This window comes from Cebus imitator, unplaced genomic scaffold (assembly GCF_001604975.1).
Source record: "Cebus imitator isolate Cc_AM_T3 unplaced genomic scaffold, Cebus_imitator-1.0 Scaffold463, whole genome shotgun sequence".
NCBI classification, from domain to species: domain Eukaryota; kingdom Metazoa; phylum Chordata; class Mammalia; order Primates; family Cebidae; genus Cebus; species Cebus imitator.
Window position 1 is genome coordinate 287,549 of NW_016107778.1, and position 18,312 is coordinate 305,860.

The window sequence follows — 18,312 nt, forward strand, 5'->3', positions numbered from 1 at the left end:
TGGAGTCTCACTTTGTCCCCCAGGCTGGAGTGCAGTGGCATGATCTCGGCTCACTGCAGCCTCTGCCTCCTGGATTCAAATGATTCTCCTGCTTTGACCTCCTGAGTAGCTGGGACTACAGGCGTGCACCACGATGACTGGCTAATTTTTGTATTTTCAGTAGAGACCGAGTTTTGCCATGTTGGCCAGACTGGTCTCAAATTCCTGACCTCAGGTGATCCGCCTGCCTCAGCCTCCCAAAATGCTAGAATTGCAAGCGTGAGACACTGCGGCCAGCCATGACATTTACATTCTTGATAATGCCAAGTAATATGCTTTTTAAAAAGCAAATCAAGTTCTTTTTAATTGTTACAAATTTGCCATTATTATTACAAACTTCATTCAGGGCCATAGATGATTAGTAATAACTCTCAATTTATTGTAGCCCTGATAGCTATCTCCTATTACTAGTTCCATTTTCTGTCTTCTCTTTCTATTTCTGCTACCACTTTCTTTTCAAGGATTGAGATATTCACAAAAGATAAAAAATGTAAAGGTATTACCAGAGCTTTAAAATTTATATAGAGTATTAATTGGAGATAAGTCTTTTACTTTTTTTATTTTTTATTTTTTTTTAGAGATGGGGTTTCACTGTGTTGGCCAGGCTGGTCTTGAACTCCTGACCTCATGATCCACCCACCACAGCCTCCCAAAGTGCTGGGATTATAAGCGTAAACCACTGCGCTCAGCCAGGAGATAAGTCTTAAGCACATATATGCTAAGCTTCAAAAATAACATCAACGGCAAAAAAGATATGCACATCAATGCTCACTGAAAATGCTTGTTACATATATCCATTTAATTAAATATAATGCACCAACAAAAATCATATTCATGAAAATTTTAAGATGTAGGAAATGCTCATAATTCTGAAAGAGAAAAGAAAAACTACAGACTATATATAATGTAATCTCAATTTTGTAGAAGAAAATCTATGTATAAGCTTAGAAAAAATACGATAAATAAATACATGAAAATATTAATAATTATTGTTGTTCTACATGATTTATTTTCTTTCTCTAATTCCAAAATATCCTCAAAAAATCAAATATTTCTGGCCAGGCGTGATGGCTCAGGCCTGTAATCCCAGCATGTTGGGAGTCCGAGGTGGGACAATCATTTGAGCCCAGGAATTTGCGACCAGCCTCGGCAACATGGCTAGAACCTATCCTTATTAAAAAGAAAAAAGAAATTCAAGTATTCTTTTTATAACCGGAACATGATATAAAAGAGAAAAAATTCTATCAGAATTACTTGTAGGATTAAAGATTGTGAAAACTTAAAAAGCCAAACAGAAATCATTTAAATAGAAATTGGATGAGAGAAAATTTGCAGATAAATTGGGAAAAGATGCACTAGATTTGGGCCTAGTGTGGCTGTGAAAATTATACAAAAATTATACAAAATCAGATGATCTCTTAGCATGGTATCTAGTGCTCTGACGTATACATAAATCACACTAAATTATAGTTAATTAAACAGCTTGGATGGTAACAAATGGGTGTACATGTACAAATTCTACTACAATCAAGTGGCTATTGTCTTTTAAGACTGATGAGAAGAAAAGAATTGTTTTGTGAGAAGGCTAATTAAGACAACGTGACAGGGCTTCTCGCTTTGGATTCCTCACCTTTTCACCGGCACTGGCTCACTCAACTACTACAGAAATTAACTCCAATATACTGTTACTTTTGGATGAATTCATATATAATATCAGGGGCCTTATCAATTCTTGTACTGGAAAACTTCTCACTGTCTTATCGCTCTTGAGGCAAATTGCAAAAATTCATTAAATGCTTTTATTAACATTTCCAAGCATATGCTAATCATGTTTAAAAGTCCCTAATGAGTACCATAAAGCAATTATACTACTCAACTGAAAGTTGAAAGCACTTAAGAAACAAAAGGAAAATATATTTAGCTGTCACTATACTCCAAGGCTTAGAGATAACTACCGCTGACTCCTAAAAAGTTGAACAATGAGGAAATCACGCAAGGCCACAGTGCTTAAAGGGTTAATATTGAATGAACTCAGCATGAAACAGTCAGGAAGAGAAGATGTCCAGTTGTGAATTTTCCCACTGCTACGGTGCTGGTAAGTATAAAGAAAAATAGAACTTGGGAAAATTATCAGAATTGCCATTAGAGGGGGGATTTGAGGGAAAGGGATGGAATTTCATTGGGCTCTGCAGTGCTATGATCTTCTCCCAAACAGTGTAAGTCCGACATAAATATAAGAGTACCATTTGCTGTTAGATACTGCAACTTTATATTTTATACTGCCAAATTGTTTGTTTAAAAAAATATTTTTTTTTCAGCCTGGGCAACAGAGTGAGACCCTGTCTCTACAAAAAATTAGCTAAGTATAGTGATGCACACGTGTAGTCCTAGCTACTCGGGAGGCTGAGTCAGGAAGATCACTTGAGCCCAGGAGTTTGAGGTTACAGTGAGCTGAGATCATGGCACTGCATTCCAGCCTGGATGACAGAGTGAGACCCTGTCTTGAAATATATACATAGATATATATGTATATATTTCATCATTAAAAATGTAATATGTAGTTATCATATAAAATGTGGAAAATACATAAAGTATAAAGAAAAAAACTTCAAAATCCAACTGTTTTACTATTATCCAGAGACAAACACTGTTAATATTTTGATATATTTGTATTTTGAGTTTTCCTAACATACTGAGAATTATGTTAATAAAAAAATGTAAGATACCTATGGCATCCCATTAAAATATAATAAAAGTATGCCACTGAAGCATTGGAGGCACACCAAATGTCCAATAAGAATCAGAAGGTACTTTCAACATTTATCAAGGTGGCAATGAAGACCTACACAACAGCCAAGTATGCAAAGTTTATTGCCCCCAAAACATTTAAAGAATGAATAATTTTTTTAAAAAAGTGGAAAATAAAGTAATGCTTGCAAGTGGCTTGTTTTTGCTTAAACCCATACAATGTCCTTTTCCAATCTAAAAAAGCTAAAAACCCTAGGACCTGCAAGTCACAGAGTATCTTGGCGACACTACAGCTCACTTTGTCTTGTAAACTGGCTTAGGAACCCATCATGATCCAGGTTCCCAAGCCAAATTCAGCTTAGCAGAGAGGTCATTGGCCCCTCCCTGTGCACTTGCTTTCTCTAGGGTTCAAATGTTTGGGCTTCTCCTAGACTTAACAAGAATATGGTTACATTTACATTTCAAAGCCTTAATTCCTCTGAAATGGATTTCTCCTCCCAAAGGAGACAGCTCTCAGAATGAATGTACCCTTTAGGATAATCAGTATGTGGACCACAGGTACACTACTACTGCAAATGTTAACCAAATGCTGCTAATGGCAAACAAAGCATTGTATTTTTAGTAGAGATGGGGTTTTGCCTTGTTGGCCAGGCTAGTCTTGAACTCCTGACCTCAAATGATCCTCCTGCCTAGGCTTCCCAAAGTGCTGGGATTACAGAGGTGAGGCACCAGGCCTGGCCCATAATTTTATTTTATTTTTGGAGACAGGGTCTCTCTCTGTCACCCAGGTTGGGTGCAGTGGCATGATCCTGGTTCACTATAGCCTCAATCTCTCTGTCACCCAGGTTGGGTGCAGTGGCGTGATCCTGGTTCACTACAGCCTCAATCTCCCTGGGCTCAAGTGATTCTCCTCCCTCAGCTTCCCAAGTAGCTGGGACTACAGGCGCACACCACCACACTGGGTACTTTTAGTAGAGATGGGTTTTTGTCATGTTGCCCAGGATGGTCTTGAACTCCTGGGCTCAAGCAGTCTGCCTGCCTTGGCCTCCCAACATGCTAGGATTACTGGCATGAGCCACTGTGCCTGGCCAGCGTCATAATTTTAATGCAGTCTCATCCAACAGGCTGAGAAACAACAGACATTAACATGTAGTTCGTCTAAGAAAAATACCAATCTCACCATAAACTTACAGCTAACTAATGAGGAAAACAAACTAAATTTAGATTAACAGTAATAATAAATCCATAAGTAGAGTATAGCGCTGAACTTTGAGCATGTGAAATGTGATTGCAGAATAAATGGGACTCATCAGTAATTTACTACTCAGACCAAAAAAAAAGATGCTAACAAGGACTCAATTGGTAATTTTTTAAAAATCACGTGGTCTACTCTGCACTATTTTAGTATGCTCTTAATAATAAGGTTGCATGTTATTGTTTTTTGCTTTATTTAAATCATGCAAAATGCCATTAATTTAGCGAAGTAACTTGTACAGGAGATAAAAGTTCACTTTCCTGTCAGTATAGTAGTTTGCTACTGACATAGACCAGATATGTTGAAACTAATTATCCAAGTATTTAATCTCTGCATTATTCCTTAAAAAGCAAAAGAGCGTCCTTCATGATCAGCAATCCTTGAATAGAAGTCCAGAGAGACGGAAGTTATACATTACCATGAAGCCAAAGTCCCCAAGAATGCCTTAGGCTCTTCTCATCCTCAACTCCGAAACACAAAACCCAACCAGACCAAAAAAGAAAAGGGTAGGCCTTGGGAAACATGTCCAATCTAGGGTATTTTGGGTGGTCTGGTTTGGTGACAAATTGAGTTGGGCACATCCCAAACTCCTTCCGCTCAAGAATCACTCTTTCTTATGCCTGTTAGGAGGGCAGCAGAGATACCTTTGGGCTTTGGAACACAGGCGTCATCCTTTGCTTTTCACTGGCCCACTGCATCATTCTGATTACTGTAGCATTGTGTGCAGGCCATTTAACTTTCTTGTTAACTGTGCTTTTGGTTTCCCCTCATTAAAACAAAGGAGTCGTCTGGCCTGGTTTACTCACCTTATAATGATGATGCTGTCATGGTTTTAAAACTTTGAAAAAGGAAATCTGTAAATGTATTCTCTGCTACTAGCAAATTCACCAAATATTCTTTTTTTTCTTTTCTTTTTTTTTATATAGAGTCTCACTCCGTCACTCAGGCTGGAGCACATTGGTGAGGTCACTGCTCACTGTAGCCTTGACCTTCCGGGCTCAAGAGAACTTCCCACCTCAGCCTCCTGAGTAGCTGGAACTTCAGGCATGTGCCACTATGCCCAGCTAGTTTTTGTATTTTTCATAGAGTAAGGGTTTCACCATGTTGCCCAAGCTGGTCTTGAACTCCTGGGCTTAAGCGATCCTCCCACCTCGGCCTCCCAATGTGCTGGGTTATAGGTGTGAGCCACTGTGCCTGGCCCAGATATTCTTAGTAACACTAATAGCCACATAATACTGTGTGATATTGTGAAAAGAGAATTGGGGTCAGGCTAGTGTTTTAATCTAAGTTTTGTAACCTTGGGTAACTTTGCATAGTTACTCAAATTCTCTGAACCTGAATCTCTTCACCTGCAAAAATGAATCAAATTAGTTTATTATTATGGGGTTTCCAATGGGGATTAATTCACATACGTGAAAGAACCTGGCACAGAATCAGTATTCATAAATGTTAGTTTGTTTCATTTCATTCATTTGAAGTCAGAGGACTTAAGTTTGTCACTTTACTGCTTACTAGCTATGTAAACTCAGGGAAGTCACTTAACTTTGCTGAGCTTTATTTTTTCATCAGTAAGATAAAGTTGCTGTGAGGATTAAACAGGACTATATGCTAAAATGTACTTCCAGGTAGCCCGCTAAGCATTTCCTGTATACGGCAATGGTATGGTTCATGACTTTCTACGATCCCCACTCTTTCATGTCTCTGTGGGAGCACCCAATCAAGCAATGATGGACTCGGTAGGTAATAGGCTGCTGATTACTGGGTTTTTTTCAACCAAGGTGGGATGACAATTCATTTGAGAAATAGAAGGAGGGATTCCTACGGCTCTCTGACACAAAATTAAAAAATGATATGAGAGAGTATGGACTAAATTATGAAGGCACTGTAGGTACTATGCTACCACTGCTGCTGTAACAAATTACCACACACTTAGTGACTTAGAATAGCACCGATTTATTGTCTTACAAGTTCAAGAGGTCAGAAATCTAAAATCAAGGTGTTAGCAAAGCTGTGTTCTTTCTGCAAGCTTAAGGAGAGAATCTGTTTCCTTCCCCTTTTCAGCTTTCTAGAGGCCACCCATCCTCTTTTTTGTTGTTTGTTTCTGAAACAGTCCAATGGGTCAGAAAGGCCACCCACATTCTTTGGTTCATAGTCCCTTTCTTATGTCACTCCAGTTTCTTATTTCTGCCATTGCATCTTCTACCTGTTCTGATCTTGCTGCCTCCCTCTAATAAAGACTCTTGAGATTACATTAGGCCCACATTGATAAACCAGGGTAATCTCTCCCATCTCAAGAACCTTAATAACATCTGCAAAGTCCCTTTTACTATATGAGATAATGTGTTCAGGGATTCCAGGGATTAAAATGTGGGCATCTCCAGGGGGCTATCATTCAGCCTACCACAGATATTGTAGGTCAGAGATCATCATTGGAATCAGAAAAATTAAGAGTGTCTTTATGGAGGTGGTGCATTTTGAAGGCTATGAAGATAAAAAGGAGACCACTTCTATATTGGGAAATTACATGAACACAGGTAGTGGGAATAGAAATCAGCATAATTTACATAAAGACCATTAAAGAGATAAATGTAAATGCAGTAAGCGTGAGAGACGCAATTAAATGGGAGGAGGGAAAGGCCAGATCACAAAGAGCCTTAAAGCCAGGGAAAAGGATAAAAATTCAGTATAATAACAGTTGAGAGTTACTGAAAGTTCCTAAGTAAACCCCAAAGTGACTTTATAAAAGCAGCATTTTCTGGATGATTAGTTTAGAGGTGGGATAGCAGACCCCAAAAGGAACAAAGCTGAATGGCTACGTCTCCTCTGAAGCATCATCACTGTTGTCGAACCTGCCTTCCTAACACCTGAACGCACATTGGCAGCAACTTCAGTGGAGATAGAAAAGGCAAGGGCAGGATCATTTTAGTTTCTGGTCACCTTCAGAAACACAAGCCACAGTCACTAACCCTGTACCTCTTGTAATGATTCGCAAAGGAAGAAAATTTTTATGAGCTCAGGCAGTTTTTTAAAAAGAGAAAAAACATACCAGGCTTACCTCATTGCCACATTACTTCCATCAATGACAACTGGCCTCAAATTGTCACTGTTGTCTATTTCATCTTCAAGAGACAATTCAGGACTTGCAATCTCTCTAGAGCTGGGCCCACGAGGCACTAACAGACTCAAGTTGATCTGCCCTTCTGAATCACCTTTGTTCCCAAGTCTGACAAGCTCTGCCAATACATCATTAATAAGTGATTCTGGTCCCAGCTTGTTTAGCACTGATTGAATCTGTTCCTCTGCATAGCCTAGCTTTAGAGCAAACTCCATCTTAGCTTGGTATTCCTTCTCCAAGTCAAGTTTACCATCCTGTAAAATGCTGCTCTGGGAGAAGCTTGGACGATCTAGGCAGGGTGATCGACAGAGCTGGCGGTGTGGCTTGGAGGACATCTCCTTTTTCTTCAACTGACCATCCCTAGGGTGGCAGCTCTTGCTGTTGTCACTACTCTTAAGGCTTATCTGTTCAGGGTCACTCTCAGAGCTCATCCACTCTTCAGAATCAGCATTGCCCTGCTCTGTGCTGTCCTGCTTAGGCTGCTGCTTCTCTTCCTTGGAGGCACTCTTCTCCATTTTTGGTGTCTCTACCTCAGCTGTGGCCGTCATCCCGTTCAGTGGGTCTTCTGAGGTCTAATCAGTTCTTTTTCTTTTTAGCCTGCTTGGAATCCACATGCAGTGGCATGCTTTTGTGGTAAAATGTCGTGGTAGCGATGGTGGAAGAGTTTGCCTGTTTCATTTGGTATGTTCAGATGTTACCAGTCCCTACAAATAAACACATATACCACATCATGTTTAGTAAACTTTAGGAAAAGAATTTTAGAATACAGAGGTTTCTTCTTAAGAAACTACAAGTTTTTGGCGTTTGATTTTTCTGCTTATAATGATTGGACTCGACTTACATGAAAGATAAAGAGTCCCTAATTCTATAATAATTCTAGACATAAAAATTTCAGTGGTGGCAATAATGCTGTTATTCACTCCCAATATACACACAAAATAACAGCTAAAGTTATCTGCTTATCACAACAATTTTGAGAAACAGAAACATCACATTTCAACAAGATGCAATTATATATATATATAATATATATGTTTCCTTGGAAAGAATCTCTCTCTCTCTCTATATATATATATTATATATATATATTTATATATATAATATATATTACATATAATTATACATATATAATTATATATTAATTATATATAATATAATATAATTAATATATTATATATTATATATTAATATAATTAATATATAATATATATATTTATATATTTTATATATTATATATAATATATATATATTTTCATGGAAAGACTCTCTTTCTTACTTTCTGCCAGGAAGCGTTTCCAGATCCCATACCATATCCTTCTTGCTAAGGCTAAAATCCACTCCTGAAGAGCACGTGCTCTCCAGCGTTACTCTTTGCAAAATATCAGGAACTCATTTACTAAGGAGATTAGAAAAACATTAAAATTGCTCAGACAACTAAAGCAGGCTGTAAGGGTAACAAACAGAGAGGTATGTTTCAGATAAGAAAGGGTGTGTATGTGCACTTTGCTGAATGTGTCTGAAGTCCCTTTTTTAATTGTAATTGATAAACAAAAGGAGAAAAAGCAACTCAACGTGCAAGAGAAACTAGAACACAATAAGAAGAATATTAATTACAGGAGAGAATTAGGGACAATTGTATTTCTAAACTCCTTCTCTAACCTACCTCATCTGTCCCAGCAGATTTCAGTTCTAACCTGGCCTAAGTGTGTTCTTTTCTTTGAGCCTCAATTTCCTCATATGTAAAATGAGGATATTGATAGCTACCTTATAGGGTAATTGTAACGATTACATAATATATATTAGGAAAGTGCTTAGAAAAGTGAAGATAACACAGTAAGTTCTCAATATACATAAAGGGGGTAATGATACCACTACAGATTTGGTTTTTTTTTTAAAAGAAAACTGACAGTGAGGTAAGGCTGTGGACCTGTGAGCACTGATGAGCTCTTCAGGCAGAAGCTGTGCTGACTCATCTAAAAATAGGCTACTGACGGCACCATGGCTCATGCCTGTAATGCCGGCACTTTGGGAGGCTGAGGTGGGTGGATCACTTGAGGTCAGGAGTTCAAGACCAGCCTGGCCAACAAGGCGAAACCCTGTCTCTACTAAAAATACAAAAATAAGCTGGGTGTGGTGGCGGGTGCCTGTAATCTCAGCCACTCAGGAGGCTGAGGCAGGAAAATCGCTTGAAACTGGGAGGTGGAGGTTGCAGTGACGTGAGATCACAGCACTGCACTCCAGTATGGATGACAGAGTGAGACTCTGTCTCAAAATAAATAAATAAATAAATAAATAAATAACAGGCTACTTATGTGACCAGTGTGCCAGATATTTCTAGTTACATCTCAGTTGTGTGTGTGTGTGTGTGTGTGTGTGTGTGTGTGTGTGTGACACAGTTTCCCTTTTGTTGCCCAGGCTGGAGTACAGTGGCGTGATCTCGGCTCACTGCAACCTCCACCTCCCAAGTTCAAGCAATTCTCCTGCCTCAGCCTCTCAAGTAGCTGGGACTACAGGCATGCACCACCATGCCCGTCTAATTTTGTATTTTTAGTGGAGACGAGGTTTCACCATGTTGGCCAGACCGGTCTCGGACTCTTGACCTCAGGTGATCCACCCGCCTCAGCCTCCCAAAGTGCTGGGATTACAGGCATGAGCCACCACACCCTGCCTCAATTCTGTTTCTACAAACAAGGAAAACCTCTAATAGTTTGAAGAATGCTATGAATAACTGCATGCTTACTTTAGGAGTCACATTTGGAAACAGAGCCAAACATAATCAACATCTCAGAAACGACATTCAGGCAGCATATAAAGACTCCTGGAATGATTAAATTACCACTTACGACGTTAAAAATTTCCTTTAGTGAATTAGTCAACATAAAGACACCCATTTTCTTATAAGTTCCACATTTACTATCTGACTTACAGTTTATTTTCTTCTAAATAATTCCTAGTGTATACAGGACATTGAAATATTTCCCCTAGATTTATTCAAAGCTTCCAAGTCACTTAAAACCCACTGTTTATGGCCAGGTGCGGTGGTTCATGCCTGTAATCCCAGAACTTTGGGGGACAAAGGCGCGTAGATCATGAGGTCAGGAGTTCAAGACCAGCTGGACCAACATGGTGAAACCCCGTCTCTACTAAAAATACAAAAATTAGCCATGCACAGTGGCACACACCTGTAATCTCAGCTACTCAGGAGGCTGAGGAGAGGAGAATCACTTGAGCCCAGGAGGTGGAGGTTGCAGTAAGCCGAGATCGTGCCATTGCACTCTAGCCTAGAAGACAGGGTGAGACTCTGTTTCAAAACAAGAACAAAAACAAAAACAAACAAACAAACAAAAAACAGGCTGGGTGTGGCGGCTCATGCCTGTAATCCCCGCATTTTTGGAAGGCCGAGGTGGGTGGATCACGAGGTAAAGAGTTTGAGAACAGCTTGGCCAGCATGGTGAAACCCCGTCGCTACTAAAAATACAAAAAATTAGCCAGGTGTGGTGGCGCGTGCCTGTAGTCCTAGCTACTTGGGAGGCTGAGGCAGGAGAATTGCTTGAACTCAAGAGGAGGAGGTTGCAGTGTGCCGAGATCCAGCCACTGTACTCCAGCCTGGGCGACAGAGCAAGATTCTGTCTCCAAAACAAAACAAAACAAAACAAAAAACAAAACCCCCAGCTGTTTAATGTATATTTTCTTGGCAAATGAGAGGTACCTGTAAAAGATAAGTTTAGCTAGTGGACCATAGAATGTTTATTTCATAATATCAAATACTTAGTTCTGTCCAAATTGTCATTGGTATATATACTTTCACCATGCTTAGGTAGACATATAATAGCAAATTTAAATTCAGGGAACATCTCACAAACATAGGAAACTCTCATTGAAATTACTTGTTATTATTGTGGAAGTTTCCTATTCAATAATCCAAAGTAGAAGGGAAATAGCGTAGCAGAAATAAACTTGGATTTCTCTTTCAAAACCTTAAGCAAGAATATCTTAAGAAAAATGTTGGCAACATTTTCTAAAACCTGTGTAAGTGTGAAGGTGTCATGTGTTTGTCTATGCGCACGTGTCTCTTTTATAATGCAAAAATCCTTGGGTCAAGATAGCAAGAATGTATTTTTATTCAAAAGAACAGTCCCTGAGTGCCAGAGATTGTGCTAAGTCCCAGAGTTAGAAAGAGAAACCAGAACTAAGCCTGTCCTCAAAGAACTCAACCAACTAGTAAAAAGTTGGCTAGAAGTGACACTAGAAAGTGCTCAAATGTACTTCTATAGAGGATGAACATTTCAATTACAGTTAAGAACATTTCAATTCAAGAACATTTCAATTAAGCTGGGATACTTTTGTGAATGAAGGGAGTGTTTACTGATAGTTATGTACGAACAATAGGCATAAATTGGGGATGTCCCAGGTAAACCTGAGTATATGATTGGTCACCCAAGTTACTTGCAAATTTCCATTGACATACAGAAGGGGAAATACTCAGCTCTTGTCAGTAGAGTGGGAGGTAGGTGTGGTGGTTGAAGAGATTAGGAAAGAATTCAAGAAGCATATAATATCTAGCCATCTGCTGACATTACTTTATTAATTAATTCATTCTAAAATACTTATTTAGTGCCAATTATGTACCAGGCAACATGTTAGAGGCTGAGGATATAAAATAAGATGGGGACTCTAATCTCAAGGAGCTTATAATGATGTGTTGAGGAATGGGGAGACAGACAATAATCAAATAATGATATAATTCATAATTATAAACTGGGTAAATGATTAAGCATTAAAAAGTATAGGGAGCTATGAGTTGAGCCTTAAAGGAAAGAGTTAAAATTTGCTGGGCAGAGAAGAATTTTTCAAATTACAAGTATATGAAGATTAATATGATACAGTGCCTTAGTCAACACCTCATGCCTAATATTATTGGCAAGGAGTGATAAATGAAAGCATTGAAGATGGTGAAAGCAAAATAGTCACATTTGCTCAAAAAAAGAAGGTGAGTGGGGAGAAAAGTTTCAAAGATGATGTTTTAGTTTATGACATGTGTTGAAAGGGGTTGTTGGCTGGACATGGTGGTTCATGTCTATGATCCCAGCACTTTGGAAGGCCAAGGCAGGAGGATCGCTTGAGCCCAGGATTTGAGACCAGCCTGGGCAACGTGCTGAAACCTCGTGTCTACAAAAAATACAAAAATTAGTCAGGCATGGTGGCCTAGGCGTGCAGTCCCAGCTACTCTGGAGGCTGAGGTGGGAGAATGGCTTGAGCCCTGGAGGCTGAGGTTACAGTAAGCAAAGAGGGCATCACTGCACTCCAGCCTGGGTGACAGAACCAGACCCTGTCTTAAGAACAACAAAAAAATAGAGTCATTATCTTTTGTTGTTACTGTTTGAAAAAATCCACAAATGAATGCTTTAAAGACTGGCATACTTTGGAAAATCACATTACTCAGATGAAATTATAGAACTGGATGTAATTTGTTTTAAGAAATTAAGAGCTTTGTCACCAGATAGCTTGCCTATAACTTGTTTAAGAATATGATTAAGCAAATGATTGCAAACTTGCATCTGAATCTAAAAAAAGCAGAGAAACATATGCAGCCAAAATCTGCTACAAGTGACCTCAAGGAGGAATTCCCACCAAGAAAAAAAGATCAAAGTCTTCTACTTTCTTCTCTCTCCCACTAATATTTTTTATTATGAAATGCAATTTATTCAGTTTGCATTTGCACAGAGAAATTTTCCAAGATTAGTCATCAGGTTCTACTATAAACTTTACTTCATCTTTTCCAGAATCTGCCAAATGACATCCCACATAGAGACAGAAACATCTGGCCATTTCTACCAAGTCAAAACCTTTGGAAATGTTCAAGAAAGCCCATTAACCACATAGAACAGATTTACCCAGCAGAAATCCTGTCAAGGATAAAATAGTAAATTCTCAATTATCTGTAGGTGGCCAAGTCACTTGTTATTGAGTTTTGTGAATGCATGCTTTGATAGAGACTAAGGGATACCTACTAAGACAGCTGCCCTTCCCACTGACTTCTAGCAATTTTGTTTTTCATAAAAGACATCCTCAAAGAAAATATACATATCAAAAATTATCTGCTGTGTAGGATTTCTGGTGGGGCCCAGATAATTGAGAAATGACTATAGTTCAATCATCATAAGAATACTAAGCTTTTTTTTTTCTTTGTTTCTTCTCTGAATTGGACCACTGTTTCCAGAATTACTTTTTTTGACTTTTATTTTAAGTACAGGGGTACATGTGCAGGTTTGTTACATAAGTAAACTTGTATCATGGGGATTAGTTGTACAGATTATTTCGTCACCCAGGTGTTAAGCCCAGTGCTCATTAGAAATTTTTCCTGATCCTCTTCCTCCTCCCATTCTCCTCCCTCTGTTAGACCCCAGTGTGTGTTGTTCCCATCTATATGTCCTCAAAGACCTAAAGAGAGAAATACTATTTGACCCAGCAATCTCGTTACTGTGTACATACCTAAAGGATAGAAATCATATTATAAAGACACTGGCACATGTATGTTCATTGCAGCACTATTCACAATAGCAAAAACATTCAACCTAAATGCCCATCAGTACTAGACTGGATAAAGAAAATGTGGTACATATACACCATAGAATTTTATGCAGCCATAAAAAAGAATGAGATCATGTCCTTTGTAGGGACATGAATGGAGCTGGAGGCCATTATCCTTAGCAAACTAACATAGGAACAGAAAAGCAAATACTGCATGTTCTCACTTATAAGTAGTACCTAAAGGATGAGAACACATATAATTAGCTTTTAAGAGAACAAATTCAAATCTGTATTGTATCAAACCAACCATCACATTTTACTTAATGGCAAATAAAGTAAGTTATAAAACTTCAATAACAGTAATAACATATGAACAATCATTTACATTTGCATCACATCTCAGAGTTGCCTAAGTGCATTCACATTTATGCTATCAATAGAACCACATCATTACCTACACAATCCAGTTTTGAGATGTTATGACTAATGTAGCCTATCTCCATCCCGTGTCAAGCACATCAGCTAAAGAAGTTACACAAATCCCAGAGAGAACTATAAAGTAAAGCCTTTCTCAGATACTTTGGAGGCAAAAGGGTTTGAAAAATTTACTGATTCTCAAAATGAAAAGGTTCACATAAAACCACTCTGAGAAAATCCAAAATTCAATTTTTCCCATTTTATTTATAATAAATAAATCACATAGAACAATTATATCATAAATGAGGTAAAGATTGTTTCTTAATCTCCAATTATACCCATCTGTTTGTGTGCTCTTGAATAGTTTATAGGTAGTAACACTTAGCAAATAAATAAGTCTAAGAAATAGCATATTTTCTGTGGTTTGTAAAAATAGGATTTCCCTCTAGCAATGAGAGCACCCTTGTTGGCCTATCTGGTTTTACATTACCCTCCAAACAAAATTGGCTTTTATTTTTTATCTTCAATGCATTCTCAAAATGATACATATCACAGCAAAAACTGTCATAGCCAGAGCTAAAAACAACTGAGCTTATTCAAAATTTAGGATTTCATTTCAATAGAGACCCAAAAGCTTTGTATGATTAAACTATGTCGATTCTTGCCCTCCCACTCCCACACCAAATGTTGAAGCTTTAGACAAAATGTTTACAGGAAAGTCACAGTCTGTTGATTTTCACAACTCATTCATTTTTTCAGGGCTTCAGGCAAAGTAGACACACAGTGTTTTGTTTTGAAGACCCATTATTCCCAGCTTTTGAAGAGGGGCTCATTTTTCTGCTATCTTCCACTATCCCATATTCCACTAAGAAGGACCTATATCTCCAGCATATCCAAAACATTTCATACTACACACATTCTGTTTTCCAAACTAATTAAAACCACACTGATAAATGTAACCTCAATTTATACTGGATTCAATCTTCCCCACACAAAAACATTTCTAGTGCTTGACACTCCAGAAGGACAAGAAAACTGTAGGTTATATACTTACTATTTTCTTCTCTCTATATAAAGAAGGTCTAGGGAAAGATCATTTGAAATTCATGCAGGGAAGCTGCCTCATATGCTACAGGAAATGGTCTCTGCTAGAGTAAGGGTTCAGTGAATATGTGTTCTCTGGACATTAATGACAGCTGAGGAGCTGTTATGAAAGTGGCTTCTTCAGAAAACACGCCCACTTCTATGATTCATTGGTGAAGTTTTTTTTTCCTCTCTCTCTCCTCCTCTTCTCTCTTCTTTCTCTCCTCCCTCTCTTTTTCTTTTTGTGCTACCTATCCACATCCCAAGACCCTTAGTCAAAAGCTATAGGGAAATATGGCTATGTCATTCTATAACTTGTAGTAAATTGCAAAAAAAAGAGTGCCTTTCTTATGACTTTAATAGTAATAAATGTATCGAGCATCTCATTCAGTTAACAACACTGGGCTTGATCTTTCTTGATTCTCTCCAACTTAACTGCTTTGTTAAATGTATGGAATAGAGTACATCCTGTTTTCTGTCTTTATAATTAAGTCACTAGCTAAAATGAGAAATGACACAATGATTGGGGCAATTCTGAGGGGTAGCTGCAGTATTGCAGCCATGACGTCATCAGCTGAAGTCTAGTTAGTTTCCTAAATCTCCCAGATGAAATTCGAGATACATTGGGTGGCAAATAGAGTAGGGGGAAAAGAGGGAATAGAAGGACCATAGAGGTTAGAAATTTTAATTGTTCTTATTTCAAAGTAACATGCTGTTTGTTTGTTAACACTTCCTTCCTCAAACGGCTATGTATTGCTTTTTTCAAGAGCTGCTCTGTTTTATCTCAGCTGCAGGAGTACTTCTGTGGCCAGCAAAGTACATAACAAACACAGTTTTTAAAGTATTTCAGAAGCTTCCAGAACAAGGAATGCTTGATAATGCAAATGCATTCTTGTTATATTAAATATGTCAACCATATAATTATATAGGTACACTCCCGGCTGCCCCATGAGTTTAGGATGCTGGTAATCCTTGAAGGTTCCCTGCAGGAATGGTTAAGAGGCGTCTTAGTGTAGTGAGACGCCTTCTGCATTTGGAGCTGGAGTCAGGGTATATGGGTTCAAATATTCCCTCTACCATTAATTTTCATTCCCATTCTGCATACTAGGTACTTAGCACTGCTCTAGGTGCTGGGAATTCTAAAAGAAATTAGATGCAGTCTCTGTGAAGTGCTCACATTCTGGGAGGTGGGATAAACATGTAAACAAATAATCACAGAACATATAATATGTTCTCATAAGGTTGTTTATAAATGGTAGGGGAGTGCCAAGGAGGGGTAAGTAATTCTGTTGTCTGAGGCAAGAGAGGTAAAATTTGAGCAGATTTTATCAGGGAGGGGGAAGGGAAATTGGGGGGGACATGCTAGGCAGATGGAATAGCACATGAAAGGGCATGGAGGTGTGAAAGACAATGGTGGGGTCAAGATTAATGAGTAATGCTCTCCACACTCAGTGTTCTATCCCCTCTTCTTCACCCACTTAACTCCTGCTAGTTGTAACAAGTTTGTTTCTCTCCACAACTTGGCTGTGAACTATTCTAAAAGCAAGAACTGTCCACATTCATGTTTGCATCTCTGCTTTCCCCAATCCCAACACCTAGATACCTTTATGTATGTGATACGTATTCAATGAATATTTTATTAAATATTTCATCCTTGTAGTACTTTTTTTTTTTTTTTTTTGAGACAGAATTTCATTTTTTTTTCCCAGGTTGGAGTGCAATGTTGTGATCTTGGCTCGCTGCAACCTCTGCCTCCTGGGTTCAAGCGATTCTCCTGCTTCAGCCTCCTGAGTAGCTGGGATTACAGGCATCTGCCACCATGGCCAACTAATTTTGTATTTTTAGTAGAGATGCAGTTTCAGCATGTTGGTCAGGCTGATCTTGAGCTCCCAACCTCAGGTGATCTGCCCGCCTTGGCCTTCCAAAGTGCTGGGATTAAAGGAGTGAGCCACTGTGCCCGGCCCATCCTTGTGCTCTTACAGCCTCTGACATATTCATAGAAACCTGAAACGAAGTTCAGCTGATAAAAATTATAAAGACCGTTTGACATTAGACTAGTTATACATAGGCTTGGCTTTTACTCAAATAATAGTAAGTTGGGTTAAAATGATTTCTTGTGAGTCATTGATTACCCAGGAAAGATGTCATTAAAAATCTGTCTATGAGTGACTTTGTATTTCAGTTAACATTAATATCAGCTTGTTTAGAAAGCACTTCTTTTCCCACAGTAGAGATTAAAAATAGAGAAAACAATGTACAGTAACAAGCCTCCAAATGTTTAAAAGTTCATGTAATTACATGTATGCAATGAAATCTTTTGATAGTTACATAAATTTAATTATACTAATGGATGATGTCAATGGGAATGACAGTGAAAGGACCTTAAAAATTTTGCTTATCAGTAAAAGCAATGACAACACAGCCAAATTATTAAAATTAACTTTTCCAAACCTCTGTGAGGCAGGAAAGTAGGATCTGGAGGTAGGGAACATAAGGCTAATTTATACTTCAGCTATGACAGGAAATATCATCTCTATAGGGTGTAGGCCAAGTAGATAACTTTGTAACTTTACTTCATCCTCTTCATTTACATAAGGTGTACCCCAAGTAACCAATGGAATCCTCTAGCGGGTATTTAAAATCTCTAAAATTCTGTAATGGGGCCCTTGAGCCCCTATGCTCTGGTGTGCTCCCACACTGTGGAGTGTACTTTCATTTTCAATAAATCCCTTTGTTCCTTCCTTGCTTTGTTTGTGCATTTTGTTTAACTATTTGTTCAAGACACCAAGAACCTGGATATCCTCCACTGGTGGCATCTGGAAATTAATGAAAGGTTTGCAATAATCTAAGTAGTGTTTATTTAGCCAGGTGCTGTGACTCACACCTGTAATCCCAGCACTTTGGGATGCCAAGGCATGTGGATTGCCTGAGGTCAGGAGTTCGAGACCATCCTGGCCAACATGATAAAACCCTGTCTCTACTAAAAATACAAAAATTAGCTGGGCATGGTGGCAGGCACCTGTAATCCCAGCTACATGGGAGACTGAGGCAGAAGAATTGCTTGAACCCAGGAGGTGGAGGTTGCAATGAACCTAGACTGTGCCATTGCACTCCAGCCTGGGAA

General features: G+C 38.6%; 1 protein-coding gene across 3 annotated transcripts in view; it reads right to left on the reverse strand.

The window, feature by feature from the left end:
- ZC3H12B (zinc finger CCCH-type containing 12B) overlaps positions 1–18,312 on the reverse strand; it is a 500,390-nt gene that overhangs the window by 6,643 nt on the left and 475,435 nt on the right. For all 3 annotated transcript variants that reach the window (XM_017512145.2, XM_017512143.2, XM_017512144.2), the window contains exon 5: positions 7,098–7,861. In XM_017512145.2, coding sequence (XP_017367634.1) covers positions 7,098–7,705 — 608 coding nt within the window. In that variant the 5' untranslated portion in view covers positions 7,706–7,861. The remainder of the gene's footprint in view (positions 1–7,097; positions 7,862–18,312) is intronic.